Here is a 21108-nt window from a genome sequence, read left to right as displayed (position 1 = left end):
ATGAATAATGCAATATCGCTTACTCATAACACGCTCACGTTAGATGGGTATTCTGGGAAAGTGCAATTGTCTTGTTGCCAAGTGCAGCGATATCTTTACAGGAAACACGTGGACAACTTTGCTGCTTATTTGACAAAGCCAGTGAACGAGTCTACGTTTCTATGCACTGTTTAAGTCATGCTAAACACATTTCAGTACAAGTTAAATATGTTTACAGCTATCTCATTCTTTCTGGTAATCGCATCTACCTGTAATTGTTGTCGACGTACATTGTGTTTTCTCAGAATGAAATAGAGCTGAACACCGCTGCCAGTATGGGGATGAAGTGGGTGAGGGACAAAGCTGGGTTGGAAAAGTAGAGGCAGGTCATAGCCTTACAGAAGAAATACATTCAAATTAGGTACTTGCATTTTGTGAAGTCGTGGAAAGGTTGTGGGGCCTTCACTAGAGCCACGCAGTCCCATTCAACAGGACGCATAAGGCATCGTCATACTTGCTGATACCTAGACCTCTTTACTAGAAAGCGTTCCTCTGCTTTTTCATGAAGAAACAGCTTCGTAATGGAGATCTACTGCTTCAGACAAGTCTGAGGAGTGAATATAATTAAACGAATGAGCTGCAATCTGCCTTTATTGGCAATATTTCATTTTTCTAGATGCAAAGCAAAATTCTAGATCCAGTCTCCTCACAAATTTCCTTCTCGCTGGGAATTCTGTTTCAGAATCAGCAGTTGCATATTAATGCATTTTTTTAATTTTTAAATAGGGGAAATTAAGATCCAGACACTTAGCACTATCTGGCTAATTTTCTGTGTGAGCAACCCCCTGTTGGAAAGGGCCTTGGACCTGGAGCTCCAGTCCACTGGCGACTCCCTGGCAAAGTTCAGCAAAACCACTCAAACGATGTTCCCTGTGCAACTGAGCTACTTCAGCGGGTGAGCTATCTAGCAGTCTTGGATAAAGTGGCAGCATTGTTTTTCCCTACAAAATAAAACTTCAGAACGTACTGTGAGAAATTTTGTGCGCTATTGTGCTGTGCCTTTACTAGATTATCTGTTTCTAGCGGTTATCAGAGGCACAAACTGCAAGTTCCTGGCAGTAGCCCAGACTTTCTCTAATCATCCCAAGCTACGTGGTAGTACTTTCAGCTACTGCTTTTAAAAAAGCAAAGTTTGTTTATTTGACGGCAAGTTCAGTGTCCCTGTAAGTGCAGCTCATTGGAATTCTTTTTGTTCTACGGCAGAGAGCAGAAAAACACAATGCAGGAATAAAATAGGGCAGCTTTCCCTGAAGGTTCACTTGTTCGCAAAGGAGAAATTTGCCAGATGAGACTTTGTGCTACTGTCTCTGACCTCTATATTCCTCTTAAATAACGAATATGAGGTGGGATTGTTTGGTCCGGAAGTAACATAGGCTTGCTTTGCCACAGTGTAGTGGACCCCGCATATCTGAGTTTTAAAATAATAGCCAGTTTTAAACTCCTTGCCCCAAGATATAAAAATCGCCCCCCCCAACCCCTCAAATTTCTAAACATTTGGTTATTTCCACATGCTTTTTTAGATCAGTTGGTGAACAAAAGTATTGAGGGGTGGGGTAAACTTGCTTTGGACTGAAATGCAAATTTTGGTTCCTCAGTTCAAACGTTTGTGTCTTGTGTGGAATAGCTTGTGCTTCATGTCTAAAGAATGACATTTTAGGCACTCCAAGATCTAGCTCTTGGTTATCTTGCTCTTCTGATGAGTTGGGAGGAGACCGACTGACAGGTCTCCCTCCCCACACGCCTTTCCAGGACGGACCAGGGGTTTGGGTCGTCACGTAGGACAGCGAGCCTCCGGTTTCAGTTTCCCTCTCTGCATGAGAGTATTCCCAAACCAGAACTGAACCATGAAACCCAGGAAAGTCAAAAGAAATTTTTCCACTTTACTCAGCCAGAGGCTGACCGGTTCCAGCTGAGATTAATAGCTCCTTTGCTTCACAGTGTATTTCCAGCATCAGAAGGAGCATGGGGACGGCTGAGCGATCCTGCCTGGTTCCTGAGGCACAGCACTGACAGCAGGAATCCAAATACTCAGATTGCATCATTCCTTTGAAGTCGCTCCTTCTTTGACTTCAGTTGTGGTAATGATTTATATCAGCTGATCTTTAGAGCCAAAAATAGAACTGTTTTGACGTGACCTTGGACATGCATATTGGATCACCTATCTGGGTTTTGGATGATCCGCTTCGCAAAGAGTCGCGTTATTTCCCTGGAGTTCTACGTTGTTACCTGCTCGATGGGCTGTTAGAAGCTGAAATTTTCAGGAGAGGCCATGGGAAGTAGATGCTAATTTTTGATACTCGAATTAAATTTTGAGTTAGGCTTCCTCGGGAGATCTCACAGGGAGAGCTTTGTAAGTTTTAGGTGTTATGCAAATGACAGCTATTACTGTTCTCTCTCAGCACATCAGATCCTGATTTGCTGTTTGGATTATCTAATCACTGTCAGCCCAAGTGTTTGGAGTGGAAGTAATTACTGCAGTACTTTCAACTAATTCCTATTCATGAAGTAGTAGTGAAAATGTTGATCTGAGGGATAAGTGAGCTAAGTATTCATGATGGAGTAGGCACCTAAGAGCATTTGGGGCTGGTTCTTGTTGCTTCTGTCAAAACGGCGGTAACAAGGTAAACAGTTCACGTGCCGTCTTCATCTTCAAGAAATACTGACAAGTCTCAAACATGTACTAGATCATGATGGCATCAAAGACCTAATTACTTGCTCTGTATTGTAGCTCATAACAGGGTCTATGATTAGCTCTCTGTCTTGGACACATCGTCTCTGCCGCGTGTTGACTGCATTGAAGGGCTTTCAGTGCTCCTAGGCAGATGCTGCCAAATTGCTTATTCATAGAAACGTAGAATGGTTTGGGTTGGAACGGACCTTTAAAGGTCATCTAGTCCAACCCCTTTTTTATTGCTTTAATGCTAGAGTTTTAGGGTATAAGGGTTTATGCTCGGTTAAGGTGGTGTTGGCTGTTCACCCATGAGGTACTTGTGTCATGGGAGCATTGAAATGTGACTGTGATGATAGGACCCATTCCTGATCTCATCAGATCACTGACATTAATGGGATTCCGAACTGCATATTCAGGCAAAAAATTGCTCATTGTCTCTAATCAAAACAAAATACTTTATTCTGCTTTAAACTACTATTGCAGTAGAATCTCTCTGCCTAGAGATTCCATAAGAGGAGAGGGCTGACTAGCTCATAAGGAGGGAGGAAGTTCAGGGGAGGAACCTTCATGACCTGACCATCTTCCAGTTTGCTCACATTAGCACTGTGAATGCCATTTATTCTTTATTGGCGTAGTTACTTGGGTGGTGATGGTGGTGTCCTGAGGCACTGTCGTTAATGTATTCCAACCCTGGGACGCTTTTGTTAAAGAACTATTGTAATATGGGAGTGGAACCAAAGCTCAAAGACCAGTATTTGTATTGTAGGCTGATTTACCTTTTGCATCCTTGGAGGTACTTATGTGTAACAGTTTTTGGGTTTGTCTTTTAATTCCTCCCCTTCCTCCCCCCCCGCCCCCCGGCTGTGCCCTGATTCTAATCTAAATCCAAGTCTTGGGTTAGTCATTGTTGAACTACAGTAATACATTCCAGTAGCACCAACTTACAGCTGTCTACCATGCTTGAGTGGAATTGATTGTCAATAGTACTTATGCTCCGAGTGGCATTTGGAAGGGCAATAACAGTCCTGGATCTGTGCCCTGCTGGTGGCAGAGAAAACTTTATTTCCTTATTTGTATTAAAATGTTACGCTCATCTTCTCCCCCGAATTCTGTGTGCTGTGGAGCTCGCTGTTGCAGCTACAGCTTTGAGATGCTTGCAGAGACCCAGAGAGGTGTTTCTGTGTGCAAATGGTCTGAGTAGGACATCATCATGTTGTAGTAGTTGTCCTCGTGTCTGTTGTGCGATGGTAAATGCATTACTGAAGGATTCTGTTCTCTTCTATGGGCTTCTAATTGCTAAGATAAAACTACAGATTTTTGAAAAGCAAAAGGACTGGATACTCCAACTTTTGATAATCTCTTTTGGGTGGGGTTTTGGAGAATTTTTCGTGTCAGGCATGCTGACGTTATCTGGACCCAGCAGACAAGATTCTCAGAAGGCAAATGTAGAAAGTCTCTTCTAGTATAAGTATGTGCATATCTGAATTGCTTTTTTGGTGGCAAGCCCTCATTTTGGTCAGTATCTGGTCATTCTGGAACAATTAATTTCAAACCCTTGCATTAAACAGAACAGGTTGGGTGGCCAATAAGCTGGAAAATTGGAAGAGAATCTTGATGGGTTCAGCTGGTGCCTGGCATCGGAGCAGCCCGTCCGTATGCTAAATGATTCTGCAGCCAAGTGGGCCAGGAGCAGGAGTGTCCACGTGTGAGGCAGAATAATAAAACTGGGGGGGAATAATGTGGTTCCCTGAACGTCTTTATAGAAACAGCTAAAAGCTGGTGAAAGAAGCACAGCAAGTCAACTAAGAATCATTTTTTGGGCACAGAAATAAAGTTACAGCTGCTTTTCATGGACCTAATTGTTTTGTGCTGAATACATTGTTTAGAAAACCATCAAGGGTTCAAAGGATGGCGTTGCCTCGTCTGCTGGTTACCTGTTGGGTGCTGGCTTGGCTGGAGGCAGTGAGATGTTCTGGTGGGTCTCGTCACTGATCCCTCCAGTGAATTTGTGCTGCGCTGGAGCTCTGCCAGAGCTGTGAACTACTTGATAATGGCTGATCAGATTTTTTTTCTTTGAAATCACACTTATTTTAATAGCGGTTTTGTTTTATTTCTGACTTACCAGGTGCTACTTTGGATTTACTGATTAAATGTAGGCTGTGAACAGTTGGCAAGGCTTGTAATGCTTTCCTTCTATACAGCCAGTGTGTTATCTAAGCTGAGAGCTATGGTTTTGAATGCAAGAGGACGGTAGAAAGTGCACCGCAGTTAAAGAATAGGTGGGAAGATTGCAAGAAATGGGGGCAGAAGTTTGAGATGAAGTGGCTTAGTGCTGCAGATGGAAAGGTGTTTGTTCAACCACTCTGCATAGACAGTCTGCTCCAAGTGACTTGAATTTAAATTCAAATGGACCTTGGAAGCCAAATGCCAGTTGTCAGATGGTCCTGGGTTCTACTGTTAAATGATCTGCCTTGTCCATTACCCAGTACTTCAGTTCTTTTCCCTTATGTATCCTTGTATGTACAATATCCCTTATGTATTCCCTTATACGTACAATATACAGTTATGGTTTTGTCTCTTACTTATGATAGAAGTTCCATTCCTACCTGTTTGCTCAAGGTTTCCTCAAGTCTGTCTTAAGCATACAAGACTGGAACCAGTAACAAATCCCCATGGAAAAGTGTGTCACTTTATTTTAAAAAAGCCGTTTCCTAGAAAGCCCTACATTTGCAAGTATAATTACAGCCTTCTTCCTAGCACCTTTCATGCAAGCCTGCACTGTCTTCGTAAGCATTTCTGATTGTATCATAATTCAAAAGAAATAGGGTGTAACTATCCATTAACTTGATTTTTATTTTCTGTCTAAGCTACGGAGAGCCATTAATTGTAGCTCCAGAGCAACAGCTGATTTATGGGTTTAACTTCTATGCAAATATTAGTGATACTCAAGTCATGGGAGATGCCAAGTTTATTCTCTTGTGTTTCTAGATTTACCAGAGATGCTGGTTAGTATTCAAAAAAGCTTCAAGCAAAGGGCCAAAGAGGCTGGAGAAATTCTCAGATGAACGAGCTGCTTACTTCAGATGCTATCACAAGGTAAGATGTGGTAATATACTTCTTTCTTAAACTTGCTTCTACTTACAATCCAGAATAAAATCTGAAGTTGTCATGTATTAATTGCCCTGAAGATTGGAACTTTTTTTACTATCGAGGTCCTAAACCCACTTGTGGGTTTAGTAAAATAATGCAGTAAAGCAGAGGCAGAGTAAGTATTCTATTTTCTGCTTTGCTGCAAACATCTTGCTAAGCTAATGGAAAATGACTTTATTTTTAGGCATTTCCTTTCTTCTCCTCAGCCCTTTAAAATCAGAGCTGAAATACTTCGCAGTGACTGCTGCTCTTCATGATTATGGTAGCAAACATCCAAGGTAATGCGTGAGTTCCAAAAGCTGAGTACTTAGAGGTTCCCATTTCACTGGGATCTTGCACCCGTGGGGTACAGTAGACAGGTACAGATATGAAAGGGAACATGCAGTGTTTTGTGCAATGGTGATGTGAAAACCTTTGCTAAATTCACTACTCTTAAAAGAATGAAGTTCTTCCCTCTGATCGCTTCTCTGGAGTTATGTGCACATTTCATATTCATCTGAGAATTTACATGTGTAATTCTCCTGGGCATGGAGATGAAAATAAGAAACCCTTTAATTTATAATTGTTGTTGGCAAAAGCTTAATATATTAGAAGATTAGGAATTATGTGCATAAATTCCTAGGAGTCGGCGAGCACAGCTGAGCTTGAGGCCGCTCTGCACTTACTCACTTTGACATACGTTTAGGAGGAAATCTCGAGGGAATACTGAATCTGAATTCAGACTTGTCTGTCGACGTGCCATGTAATTTGTAATTCATTGGTCATAAAACCTGTGGCTATTTGTAGTAAGTCATGCCCAGAAATAGTTTATTCAAATTTATATAAAGCAACTTTCAAAACTAATGAGAAGTGCATTTTTTTTTGTCATTCGGGGGGTGTGCGAGTGTTGTACAGTGCGTTTTAGACAATATCCAGCTTTGTGTGAAGTGTTTATATTGATATGACTCTGTCAATTATTGATGCAAATCTGTATTTCTTCCGTTGTATTAATGCAATATATCAGCAGCACACGCTGACTTGAGGTTCAGATTAGGTAATGGATGTGAAATCCATGAGGAATCTAAATGAGGTTGGATTTTTTTTCTCTTCTTTCAAGAAAATCTGTAGGTTAGCACTTACTTGTCGCGTATGTAACCTAACAGCAGTTTCCTACGCCTGGATCTGCAGACTAAAGCACCATAGAAAATTCCACTGGCTTTGAGGGATTTTCAGCTTTAAGTCAAGCTTAGTCTGTAATTAACCGTTACTTAATGGTGAACTATTGCTGCTTCTATGAATTTAGTATCTGGGTAGCTCTGGTAGCTTATTGGACAGGAATAAACAATGGTCAAACTCCACAGTCGGTCAGTTTTGGAGGAGTAAACCAAACCTAAATGCAGGTCACTTGAATGTAGCGTGTGCTCCTGCAAGCACTGGAACAGTGAACTGATAGATTATGTCCTAAATCACCTTTTCAGGAACTGGAGGGTGACGTCTTGGGGTCTGAGTCTTACGCTGAGTATACCCGAGATCAGTCTGAGCTTCTATGGGGTTTTTTTGGTGTCTTGGACCTGCTGAGCTAGACTGCCAGCTCCGAGCTGTGAGCCCTTCCCCTAAACGTCTGTCTGCTTCGGGTCCCAGGTGTGTAGACCCAAATTACGGGGTGCAGTGCTGAGGTTTTTGCCAGAATGCCTGGATAAAACGGGGGGATCTCTCCTCCCAGCACTGCATCAGCCTGGACACTGGGGATGAGCTGCCTACGCAGGGATATTGCCATGAACGTTTGCTCCCCACGTTTATCGCTCCTCTTTGCCACTCTCTAAATGAAGCAGGGCTAACCCAGTAGAGCAGTTTAAATGGGATTGCCCAGGACAGGGGGTTGTCGCTTACGCAGCGTTGTTGTTTGGCAGTGGGGCTCTGCAGTGTCCCCGTTTTTGCACTGTGATGGCAAATGAGACTGTCTTCTAGTTCTAGAGTCAGCAGCTCTACAAGTTGATGGGAGCTGTTTATTTTTAATGAACTTTACTGAAAGGAAGCTAATGAATATTAAATAGCATTTTCTGGCTAAAATGTGTTAACTTACAAAGAGCACAGGTGGATAAAAGTGAGTTTGTTTATTTAATAAGCTTTGTACACATGTGGAATTCTAAGGTGGCGGATAATGCAGCTTCTAACAGTATTAAATATGAGGTGTTGAAAAAGGAGAACATGTCACTGCTGCTCTGTACTCCTCTGTAGTTGAACTGGTTCTTGTAAAAAGCATGGCTGGTTATTAATAAAAAAGCTAGAAAAACAATTTAATATGGCAGAGCCTGTAACTAACACTACTTGTCGCCTGGTTTTGATGTATAACGTTAATGGGACTGTGGTACTCAAGACATCAATCCAGGGGTCTAGCACAGCCATTGCTCTTGTCTGGATGTACGTTTGGTCAGCAAGAGCAGCTGTTGTAAAAACTGCTTGATGGTGTGGAGAGGCTTTTCCGTGACTATTCTAATTCTGTCACTCCTGGGCAGAAGGCTGCTTCTCGCTGCCTCTGACAATAAAGTTAATCCTCCAAATGAGAAGCCCAGCCAGTCCTGTTAACGTGTCAGGTGTCACCGTGTCAAAAGCTTGTGCTAATGAATCTAGGGGCGACTGCGGTTCAGCCTGATAGATGATACTGTAAGAGGAAAACCTCACTTACAGATTACCCGTGTTTCAGAAATATGGTCGTTAACTTCCTACCTGGGTTCTGAAGTGATTCTCAAACGCTGTTGAAAGCAGCATCACATCTAGAAAACTGAGGAGCCCCCACTCACCCCATCAATCTCGGGAAAGGTTTAATCCATCATAAAACTGTAAAGGGTAGAAAAAGAAAAATGATGAATGGAGCTAATTTTTCAATAGCACCTGCCTCCTTCACTGAAGTGTTAGAATTGTTTCATTTTGTTGCCTTCTCCCCCCCCGCCGTGAAGAATGAAAGTGCAAATGTTTCTTTCATTTATTAGTGTAAAGAGTCTCTCCAGAGCATTTGTTCTGATGGCACCGTGGTGGTACTGGTCACTGAAGCTGGGCCGCTGTGGTCTGAGACCGTAAAGCATCTCCTTGGCACCTCTATCCATTCAGGGGCTCCCCTTCATCCTCCTCATCCTCCATCTGCCCTGGATCCTTCACCCTGGGTCCATCCAGACCGTCCTGTCTGGTCACGAGCAGTGTGTCTGAGGTGTCTCGATGTCTTTCTGTCATATTGGGGACGTCCAATTTGTTCTCATTTGAATGCACGATGTACGTGCCAGGGGCTGAACTTTGGCATCCTTGCCACTCAAAGTTTAAAACAGCAAAAGAAATAAGTACTTTTTTGGGGTATAATATTGACCTTCAAATACTTTCTAATCGTGTTCTATTTTTTTTAAACGTGGAAAGGTTATTAAAGTGTCCTAAAATACAGGTCATCTGAGAACCGTCGTCTGTAGCTTATGAAGCGAACTGGAAATCTGCATACACAAAGCAAATTGCCCACTTAATTCATTTGGTCCCACAAGGGAGAGAAAATAATTAGGATCCAGGCTACGAAATCTAGGCAGAGAGTTGCCTTTCAGGTAGCTGTCTAGTTTTCACTTGGTAAATGTAAATAATCAACCACAAATTACCATATGCTTTAACAAAATAATACTGCCGGAAGGAAGAAGTTCTTGTTTCTCCAGGTGACTTTTGACTTTGCGGTGTGCCAGAAGAATCCTTAATATTCCAATACAAAACCAACTAATTGCATGCTGCTGACAGGAATATACTGATTCCTCGAGGGGATCTAAGTTTTAATCCGATTGTATTAATCTTGCCTTGAAACAGCAGAAGTAATTTAAACAGTCTTTCTGTCTAGTTATGGAATAATCCATTTGGAAAATTGAATTGTGTAATTTGTAATTGTTTTCCAGGCTTGCTAATGCAAAACTGTATCGGTAGCAAATTAAATGTTTAAAGTATGACCACTCTGCTAATAACTGACTGTTAAACATTTATTTTAATGAATACTATCACTTACTATGAATGAAATGTCTAGTTTGAGGCTTTAAAAGAATTAAAGGAACTTGTCGGGATCTTTTGGTGTCTTCACCGTAAGGCCATACATCGAGGCTCACCGCAAGTGCATGGGGCAGGTACGTGTCCTTCCATATGGGGAACGAGAGGGATGGTCAAAACCAAGCCTCTAAATCTGGTAGTTGTTCCTGGCTTTAGTTTCTTTGAAAAACCAGCGCTGGACACCAGTGGGGTTATGGCCAGTGCGTGCAGTTCTGTACGTGAGCAAGTGAAAACCAGCAGCTGGTGATTTCTCCCACTGAGGAAAGGAAGATATAGGCATGAATGTAAATTTTTTAAAACAGACATACATAAAAATATATATAAAAAAAATCTATATAAAATTTTAGTATGTTATATATACTTAGTAAAATAGACAGGTACAGGCAAATCTTATAAGCAGGACGGGGCTGGAATTGCAGCATTAAATGTTCCCCTGGCGTGTCCTGGGAAGTGTTCTACCTGAACTCATCATGAGTTTTCAGGAAGCCAAGACAGAAGCGTAAACTCCTTAATTAAGATTAAAACACAAGATACTTAAAGCCATTGAATATGGCAGTTGTGTAGCCAATAAATGTACTCCCTTTTGTTGTGTGCTGAAAGGCTACCCGTATTTGGAAATTATCTACTAATTCAAGCAACAGTTTGAATGCTAAAGACCATGTGTGTTTGGCATGTTTTTGGGGGGAATGGGAGAGGTGGAAGAATTTTTGCCGGAGTGTATCTGGTCGGGGTGAAGCTCTGTCTGCTTGTACTCTTGGTTGGGAAATGAATGATTAGTCCCTGTTCCTGGTTCAGAGCTCTCTTACCACGCAGCTCTGCAAGTATTTTAGGTTTTAATCTAATGAAATGTATTTCAGTGATATGGATTGTCAACATAAAGGAGGCTTGAAAGTAAAGGGGAGGGGAGAAGTATGCAAAGGGAGGTTCATTCTCCTTGTGATTTCTCTGTTAATACTGTCTTAGGTCTGATGTTTGTGGTTTACCCTCCTTTGTAGAACTAAGTTTTTTAAATGTACATTACTTACTAATCTCAGATACATAAAGCATACGTGAATTAAACTAACCATAGAAACACTGTTTTGCATGAGCCTGGCAGGAGGAGAGTTATTTAAAAATGCCCCCCCAAAAAAAAAAAACCAAAAAAAAAACCACCGAGAAAACTTGAGCCTCAAATATTTGCAGGTGTTTGGTGTCTGCTCCTGACTCCTTTCCAAGAGCGCGGTGGAGGGGGTGTTAGCAGCCTGCCACTTCTTCAGCGAGAATTCGGTGCATATGTGCCAGACAATTTGAACCATCTGTTGCATAAGGGTGAGCAACAGGGAGGCTATTTAGGCACCTGGGATAATGATGGGATTTTGAAGCACCTGGCTGGGTGACACAGCAGGTCAAATAGGAAGTGATCTTTAGACGGCTTCTCCCTCGGGAGCGCAGGTGCTCTGTTGAGCCTTGGCAGCAGGAATAGCTTCTTAGCTAAAGCTGGATCTCGCCAGGAGGGGCTATTCCCACACCGGAGTACCTCGGAACCTCTGAAAGGAGAAGGCAGCTTCAGGGGCTGTCTCAAAAGGGAAGAGAGGTCAGCTGCTGCTTGGGTGTATTGACTAGATGATCTCTAGAGGTCCCTTCCAACCTCTACCATTCTGTCATCCTGTAATATTTTTGCCAGACATGAAAATCGGGTGCCACAGGTTGTATCCAGGACAGAAAGCATGCATGAGCTGAAAGACTGAAGTGAAGTGACTCTTGTGGTTGCTATCACTTGTGCCACTGACTTCAGAAAGAGTCCCAGGGTGACAGGTTTTGTCCATCTGTTCTTCTCCCTGTGTCTGCTAGGTGTTGTACTGAAGAAAAACTTACTCTGAAACCAGCTGGGAAGAGACTGGAGTGTGTGCATGTTACCGTAGACATTTGGGCCTGGGTCAGAGACCAGAATTGGGGACTACCTGTCCGTCACACTGCAAAGGGACATGCTTAGGTGTCAGCTTGTGCAGCTCAACTGAAGCAAATGCCATCAGGAAATCTTCAGACGCCTGTGAAGACTTTCAGCCCGTGCTCTGTGAAATGCCGTTATACAAGAGCTCTCAAGCAGTCAATGCAGCACAAAATAAACCAGGAGCTGCCAAATATTGTAGCTAGCATTTCTGCAAATATAAATAACACCCCCCCCTTTTTTTTTTTCCAGTTCAGAGCTAAAACCACCGGGTTTTACAAAGGATGTGATGATCAGTGAAATTAACGACGCGATGCTATTGATTTCAGTATTTCTTCAAGATTTTTCCCCCAAGGGGTGAAATCGCCTGCAATTTTATTTGACCAGGCCGTGAGCCAGGGCTCTTGGCGTGTCGTTCTGGCGCGTGGCGGCTGTGCGTTGCAGTGCAGGCAGTCTGCGTTCACACAGGTGTGGTGGTTTAGCCCCAGCCGGCAACGAGGATCAGGCAGCCGCTCGCTCACTGCCCCCCATTGGGATGGGGGAGAGAAATGGAAGAGTAAAAGTGAGAAAAAGAACCCTCATGGCAGCACAGCCTTCTGAGTTTTCTCTGAGAGAGATGAATTAACTGCTGATTGATACCCCAGAAAAGCAAAATAGACCACTGTGAATACTGCGAAGGCAGCCGATAAGAGATAAATAATGTCTGAGATAATCTCCATTGTCTTCTTCATAAGGCAGTGTGCTTAGAGGGAGTACAGTAATAAAAAGCAAATGTAGGAGAAGGCATATTGAAATGAAAACAATTTTTTCTGTTCAGAAGGATGAACTTTGGGATCTCAAGCATGAGCTGATTCTTGTAAAATCTCTATTGGAATATATTATTCTGCATTTGAGATTACAAAGAAGTACTTTATTGCAGTAACTAACTGGCTTTTGAGAAGAACTTATGATAAGAAGGAAAAAAACTATTGCTATTCTCAGCACCAAAATGATGATGCCATTATAGTCATGTTTTTTTTTTTTTTTTGTATTTAGTTGTTTCTAAAGAGGAATGGGGGACTGTGAGTTGTGCTGTCATGAGGTCAAGTGACCCAACCACCATACCTCTGGACACGTTGAGGTTTGTACCGCTCCTTAATGGTCCACTGAGGTGACTGTAGCATAGAGTGGCTGTCCTCACTCGGGGGGCGCAGAGTGAGATTGCGGTGCTGGGCCACAGGACAGAGGAGGAGCTGCTGCGTAACTTTTAGTGAAGCTTTTCTTGACTGCGAGACCCAGAGAAAGAAAATTATTGGATGCAAGTCATGTCTATGGCTTCTGTACTCCTCTGTGCTGGAATTCGATCTTTTTGGAATGACCGGCTGCTTCTGATGTGAAGCCCTAGATGTGAGGGAGACTGCAGGTATCTTGAGATACTGGCAGGAGCAAACCTCAGTCCCCATGGCTGGGTTCAGAGATCACAGAATCACAGAAGGGTTTGGGCTGGAAGGAACCTTAAAGATCACCTCGTTCCACCCCCTGCCCTGGGCAGGGACACCTCCCACCAGCCCAGGTTGCTCCAAGCCCCGTCCAGCCTGGCCTTGAACCCCTCCAGGGATGGGGCAGCCACAGCTTCTCTGGGCAACCTGGGCCAGGGGCTCACCACCCTCACAGCAAAGAATTTCTGCCTGATACCCAGTCTAAATCTACCCGCTTTCAGTTTGAGGCCGTTACCCCATGCCCTACCATAACACTTCCTGATAAAGAGTCCCTCCCCATCCTTCCTGTAGGCCCCCTTTAGGTACTGGAACGCCACTATAAGGTCTCCTTGGAGCCTTCTCTTCTCCAGGCTGAACAACCCCAACTCTCAGCCTGTCAAATGATGCAGATGATGCAGTCCTAGAGCTGCAATGTGGATATGACGTATAAGCAACACTGTGCGAGGCTGGAAGCCTTGGGTAGGGTAGGGCTGAGCTGGAGATTGGAGTGAGGAGACTGGAAAGTACAGGATATATCTAGCAGTAGAGGAATGAGGGGAAATGGGTGATGGATACTCTATGCCAGGGATGCAGAGTCTGGAGGAGCTCATGTAGGGAGATCGGGCTGCAGCTTGCAGCCTTAATGAGAATGAAACATGACATCTTGGGAGGTAAAGTGTGGTCTTTCAGCGATGCTGGGAGTGGTGAAGGTGAGACGTACAAGGTTACAGTCACAGTAAAAGAAACAGTGATGAAAGTAAATGTTTTAATCTTGTCCTTCTCGTATTCCCAGCAGTGTTACGAGCATCTGCTCCCATCTGGCTGGGAGGCGCGTGACTCAGTCTGAACATGGGGTCATTAGTGATACTGTTTGGGTGGGTGGTTGTTTTTGGTTTCCCAGCCCTGTGCAGTAGCTGGCAGCCTCCCACATGGTCAAGTGCCCTTCGCCCCCCTCGCTAGGACGCAGGGTGGCTCCCTGCCAGGGGCTGAGGCATCTTGTGCTGCCCATCGCCGGGGGCTGTTGGGGGTCATGGGCAGCAGTGGACCAGTTGGAACTTCTGAGCCTCCTAACTGCTGAAAGTACTTCCAGCTCCTGAGCCAGCACGGAGAGGCAGCGTGCAGTTCCCTGCCTGGTGTGAACCTTTTGTGATCTCGCTGAGCCCTGTCACAGCATCCTCAGGATTCATCACACCGGAGACAATTACTGGGGTACCAAGCAGTAGGAGTGTGACGTGCCTGATTTTAAGAAATGAGCTTTCCATTAGGACAAGTCCTAGAGAGCTAAATGATTCATTACCAAAACGTATGGCTACGTTCTGCTTCTGCTAACTTTTGTACTCGTAGGTACAAAACTTGATTAGCACGTTCACTTGCAGAAAATATGAATGTGCTCAGTATAAATGTCAGGGTGGTTGCTGCACTGAATGAAAAAAGTCTAGTTTCTTTTTTCCTCTTGCATTTGAATCCTTTCTTGGCATATGAGAAAAAAATATATGAGAGTTGAACTTGGCAGCTGGCAATTTGTGCTTGACCTGTCATGTGCTGAGCATGATGGGAATAGGTCGTGACAGATTTGTCATATTTAACATTGAGTTCGTTGGTGTCTTGTTAGCACTGGGGGATGTGCTTCCATCACAGGATTTCATGGAAGAGTGAAAAATGCTCATGCAAAATTAAGCACAATTAGGAAGTCTCAGTTTTGACACTTGTCAAAATCTTGAACCTGGAGGCTATAAAACCTGAGTTTCTAAATTTGGCAGCTATCAGGTTTGGTGTGCTCCCCATGGGATGTTCCTTCCGTTGTTCCTTCTCCTACTACCCACAGAGTGAGGTTCTGGACATTGGATGTGTTGCTTGTTTTTATTTTGGGGAGACAGTGCCCACCGGCTGCAATTTGTTCCTTCCATTCACAGTAAGATTACCCTTTTCAGAGGTCTTACTTGAAAATGTGATTTTTGGCAGTCTGTTCTCCCCTGCTGGAAAGGAACGGGCAGTAAATTGACTTCAAGAAGGAAGTGACTTAGGATGAAGGGCCGGGGGGGCGCAGCGGGTGTGCGGCTGAACCCGAGATGCTCTAGAGCAGCAGTTTCTGTTGCCGGACCCAACAGCACTGAGAACTCTTTATACTTCCTGAGTCTTATAAGGCAATTGCTGCATTTCTTTGTTTGTTTAGAATTGACACAGTTTGATATGAGACTATTCCCCAGGACTAATGAGACCAAAGTAGTGAAGTTGCTAGGTTGTACAGCTTTGGGAACATTTCTGTTAAATTCCCCCTCTTTCTCTCTCTCGCACTCCTACCATGTAAAAGAATCAGTGAAATGTTTTCTGGTAATGAATATTTAAATATAACTTCCTGGTTCCCTGTCTGGATGCTAACCTTTATATTAAAAGGAACTTAAGTAATGAAGAATTCCTCCTCAGTCAAATTTAGGAGTGTTACTTGTGGTGGTGAGGGTGAAAAGTGGATGTTAGAAATACGAAGCAACTGTAGTACGTATTTACTAAAGCTGTATACAAGGTAACAGATACATGTTTATTTTTTTGGTGTGAAAGCTATTTTTCCCATGGTTTTTTTGGCAACCAAGAAACAGAAATCTGTGTTTACAAGTCTGTGAATCTTTAAAGCTAAAAAGCTTTCTAATAGCTGAAACTGTGATTTTTTTTTTTCTTTTTAAGTGGATTATTCTAACAAATCCTCAACTTTCCATCAAAAAATATTTAGAGAGCAGTTTTTCACCATTCTTACAGCTTTGTCCTCCACGATGAAAGCTGTACTGGAACTGGGCTAGCTCCTCCAAATGGGTGAATCCTTTAGATTTTTATCTTCACTTCTGTTTGCTTCTGCTACGTCAGGTTGGTCTTTCTCATGTCCTTCACGTAAATATTTCTCAAACTGGAATGAGCTTTGATTCCACCTGCCTCTTGGCTAAAATCCTGTTCGGATGGTGTTGCGCTGAAGCTCACGCACAGACAAGAGAGAACTAGAGGACGTGGCTGATTCATCGTCCAGGGTCATCAAGTTGATTGTCGAAGGTGATTGATGTCAAGGCTGCATTTCTTTACGAGCAATCGTAGGCATGTTCATGCTCTCTCTCCTTTTCTCTGCCTTTTGCAACATGATATAATTCTTTTCTCTCCTTCACCAGTCAATAATGGATATATATCTGTTCTAGCTCCTAATTAAAACTCTGAATTGTGCTTTTCCAGGTCACAGAGCTCAATAATGTGAAGAATATATTACGAATGCCAAAAAGCACAAAGAAGCATGCTGTTGGGATTTATTTCAATGATGATACCTCCAAAACCTTTGCTTGTGAGTCAGGTGAGTAAAGTGGTAACGCACATTAGAAAGCGTAAGAGCATTAATTGTGGAATTATAAATGTATTATACCTACACACAGATTTTCTGGGCATTTATACAGAACTTGAGGCAGATGAGTGGTGCAAGGTGCTGCAGATGGAGTGCCTTGGAACGCGAATCAATGACATTAGCCTTGGAGAGCCTGACTTGTTGGCATCTGGAGTAGAGAGGGAGCAGAGTGGTAGGTATATAAGTGTTGACCTTCTAAATCTTTAATTGCATTATTTTAAAGCCTTTGGACTATGCATGTGAATATCAGAAATAAATTGGTGCAAAATTGTTGTTCCAAGCCCTTCTCCCTGTTCTGGAGGGAGGGGTTTGTTCCTTTGGGAGGTTTTTGTGCCTTTTTTTTTTTTTAATTGCTATCAGAGGAGATAGTTATGGTAACTAGAATTATTTTGGAATAGCACTTTTCTTTCTCAGACAGGTTAGCTGCTCTTGGAGATGGGGACTGTCATTTGTTGTGTGTTTTCTTGTGTGATGTCTGTACAGCAGTTTCAGTCTGTGACCGAGGCTCTTTGGCAGCATCGTAAAGCAAATAATAAATAATAGTAATTGCGTGCAGAACCTGACCCCATGGCTACTTCACTTTCCTAAGCAAGTTAACTGATTACATGCACAAATGCAATTGCAATGTATTTATTCATGCACACAATTTTATTAATTGTTTGCAAATATCAGGATTATGGTGGTGCAGTTCCCTCCAGCATCTGAATGCATGCACACACAAATGTTTGACGCCCTTTGAGTGCAGTGTTCTGACTGCCCAAAACATGGAGTTTATTGAATTACTGGAAGGAATTGGGTTTTTGGTTTTGAATTAGTTGTTCTAAGTGGAAATTAGATCTTGTAATAGAGGTGGAAAATAGGAAATTCCTTTAATGACTTGCACATTTAATGAGCAGGGATTTTAGACTAACCTTTTGTTTTTCTCCCAGAGAGATTCAATGTGTATTTGATGCCATCCCCTAATTTAGATGTGCATGGGGAATGTACCTTGCAGATAACATTTGAGAATATCTGTCTTTGGGACATCCAGAATCCCAGAGTAAAACTCATCTCTTGGCCATTAAGTGCCCTGCGACGCTACGGGCGGGACCCATCTTGGTTCACGTTTGAAGCAGGAAGGTGGGTGTGTGTTCGCTGTGTTGTGTTGCTTTCCTCGGTGGTGCTGGGTGGTGCTCTGGACGACTGCTGAAGGTTGTTGAAGGAGATGAGAGCTTATCTTCGGACAGAGGCTAGTCTGTACCTTCTGCTAAAAAAAAACCAACAAAAAACCAAAAAAACCCCAAAACCAAAAAACAAAACACCACAATAATAATATATAAATATATAATGTTTAACATAATAGAATATAATAACATTAATAATATAATAATATAAATATTATATAAATAAAAACAATATATTTATATAAAAAATAAAATGAAACAAATCTAGAAGCAAATAAAAAACCTCTTAATCCCAGGTTGAAGCTTGACTAGAAAGAGTTGCCAAATAAAAGTGCCTGAGGATGGGGGTGGGAGACATGAGGTACCCCTGGGGATTGCAGGGTGGAGGCTGACAGCGTTGTATATTACTGTGTACGGTTGTTCTTAAATAAAGCTGTATACGAGCCAGAGAATTGGATGGACAGATCTGGGAAGAAGGGGTGAACATCATTCCAGCATTTGCACGATGTGGGCACAGAGTTATGGGTTCTGTACTAGAAGTGGAGTTTGAAGTTGAGAGCAGCGAGTGCCGAGTTGCTTCCCAAAAGCAAACTAAAACAATGGAGAAGGGACTCGTGTTTTCCATTGATTGTATGCCTGTTTTCCATCTGTTTGACAAATGGATTTATAAGATCTTTGAATGCAATTCCTTGTTTTAGAGATGTTGTTCTGCAATACTTCCTACGGCTCGGTCTTAATGAGATGGTCTTTGTGTGGCTGAAGTTGGAGCACTTATTTATTGAACTGAACTATCAAATCCTTTCTAAGGGATATGGATGCATTATTTTAAATAAGCACATTAAAGAATTACAATAGTAAAACAGAAACAGATCATACAATTAACTTACCTGGAAAGGGAGGAGGCATTTAAATGTCCATCCTCCACATTTCTGCAGAATTTAGTCCTCTCGGCCGGGGGAAGAATTCAATTTTATTTAGCTGATCATGCATTAGTCATGATAAGACAATGCAATTGGGATGCTGAGGGTATGTGTTTGTTGCTTCCAGTGGAAGGCAAAACTCTGCAAAACTCATTACAGGCAGCGTTAAAAGTCTGAAAAGGGAAGACAAATTAATCCTACGTGGCATAGATTCTAGATAGGGTCTAAATATTAGAAATCTGGGTCTTGCACATGAACTCTTTAGAGCTTAAGCACTTACGATAGATCAGTGGCTCTTAGCTGAGTCCCTGTTTCGTGAGAACAGTACAAATATGGGCTAAAACGGTCAGACTGGACCAAGGCTGGTAAGACCCTTACGCAAAGACCTGTAGATTACTTTGTTCTATATTCCAACAACCTTCGTTTTCTTACTGCTTGTGCGATAGCACTTCTAGAGCCGCATGGTAAAGTTTTGTTTTTTCATGGTAATCTGTAAACTTAAATCTCACTCTTGGATCCTATCTGTTCTTGCTTTGGCAGGATGTGTGACACAGGAGAAGGACTATTCATATTTCAGACCAGAGATGGGGAAGCGATCTATCAGAAGGTTCACTCGGCTGCTTTGGCCATAGCAGAACAACACGAGCGCTTGTTGCAGAGTGTGAAAAATTCAATGGTACGGCTGCTCATTATGCTTGTGATTTTGCACTGGGCAACAATGAACAATATGCTTCTTCAATGTGATTTTTAAGTTTTGATTCACAGGTAGTAAGCAGTCTGATTATTGCTCTTATTAAATTCTGCTTGATTTTAATAGTTAGGGCAGTATATATAACTGGGGTTCCTTTCCAAGTATCAAAACAGGGAAAGATATAGCCCTTGATTTTTGTGTTTGCAAAGCTATCAATAAGTGTGAATTAATACAGAGATGATAAGCTTCTGTCAGTGCACATTCTCATTAGGTTCCTTTGATTAATCAGCATCATGAGCTTGTTTGGAAGCATTTCTCATCAATCTATTTGCAAAATGTTATGGCTCATGCTCGGTTTTCCATTTGCTAATTGATGTCTACACTCCAAGGATGATTTGGAAAGAGTCATATGGTTCAGATTAAACTATGGGGGAGGACTAGATGTTTGTCTGATCTCTCAGTGGATGTCTGTTTTCCACAAGTGCTTTTTGTGTCTAAAACTTGTTTTTTGATGCACATGACTGGTACGAAATATAGCAGTGCAAGATGCAAAACTAGCATAAAGATTGGGAACAGGTGGTGTGGCATCTCCAAAAGCATTATGTCTAAGAAAGGCAGTTTTACGGCACTTGCACCTAATGTGTTTCAGGATCTTATTAACTTTAATTTTTTTTTTCTTTTTTGGTCGTGAAACCTGTGGAGTGAAAAGGAATGTTCTGTTTATCCCATATCACAATTGGTCTCTACACCCCAAGACTCACAGGTTGACTTTGACACTAAAATTAGTGTCAAAGCCTGAAGATAACAGGCTTTCTGGAATGTATAAAATGCCCAGAATGGGCAGCTGTGGAAGAGCTTGGCTATAAAAACTACCTCTATTCCAGGCAGTAAAAATTGGTTTATGTAATTAGCAACAAGACTTACGTCTTTCTCTCATTGTAAACATAAGCACTGCTGTTATCCTCATCCATGTCTAATCCTTTCAGTAATTCTACCAACTTCTTGGTTTCAGGGATAAGTTGTAGTGATGAATTACCCCAGTATTAACTGGATGACCCAGCTGGGATGAAACAGAAAATGCCATTAGTACTTGTAGAAACGTAAGAAAAGATGAGAGTGGATTTTGAGGGAATAGAACAAATTGCCTTAAGTACTTTCTTTTGTTCTTCCACTTTCTTGGACTTGAGGCAGAATGGAAGCCAAATACAGGATAGGAAAGTTATTTCTCTTAATAATGGTTCAATGAGGAGGAGCAAATGAGGAGAGGAGGAGCAATAGGAAACTCTTCCCAAGTGTCCCAGCCAGTCCTGTGAACTGGATAACTGATTACTTCAGCTGAGCGCGTAAGCAAATGGGTAATTCTGTCATTTGTAGAGCGGGTGGGATAACTGAAATGGGAAAGTGAGGAAAGTCTGAGTCTGTTTCTAGGCGATGTGGGTCATGCAATGTCTTTACTTTCAACAGGATAGAGACTAATGTTAAATATATATATTTTTATATATTTCACACTATATATAGTGTGATATACCGGTTTTCAGTTGATGCTACTCTGTTGACTTTATTACAATGTGGTCACTTCTGTAAAGCCCGTGGGAGAGCGCCGTGTCTGTGAGGATGAAGTACTAACGTGGAGCCTTTCTTGTGACAGCCTCTGCCCTGTGTCCATTTAGACCACG

General features: G+C 42.3%; 1 protein-coding gene across 8 annotated transcripts in view; it reads left to right on the top strand.

Moving 5' to 3' along the window:
* The window catches only part of DOK5 (docking protein 5), a 45163-nt gene that overhangs the window by 15394 nt on the left and 8661 nt on the right, over window positions 1-21108 (top strand). For 2 of the 8 annotated variants that reach the window (XM_074605281.1, XM_074605276.1), the window contains exons 2-6: window positions 5699-5806; window positions 16496-16610; window positions 16711-16830; window positions 17627-17777; window positions 19282-19417. In XM_074605281.1, the coding sequence (XP_074461382.1) occupies window positions 5699-5806; window positions 16496-16610; window positions 16711-16830; window positions 17627-17777; window positions 19282-19417 (630 nt within the window). Of the gene's footprint in view, window positions 1-5698; window positions 5807-16495; window positions 16611-16689; window positions 16831-17587; window positions 17778-19281; window positions 19418-21108 lie in introns of all 8 variants that reach the window. The other 6 variants (XM_074605278.1, XM_074605274.1, XM_074605280.1 and 3 more) reach the window with 3 other exon arrangements.

The sequence above is a fragment of the Larus michahellis genome, chromosome 12, assembly GCF_964199755.1.
Source record: "Larus michahellis chromosome 12, bLarMic1.1, whole genome shotgun sequence".
Taxonomy (NCBI): domain Eukaryota; kingdom Metazoa; phylum Chordata; class Aves; order Charadriiformes; family Laridae; genus Larus; species Larus michahellis.
The sequence above is the reverse complement of the archived record's forward strand: the minus strand, read 5'-3'. Positions and strand labels throughout refer to the sequence as shown.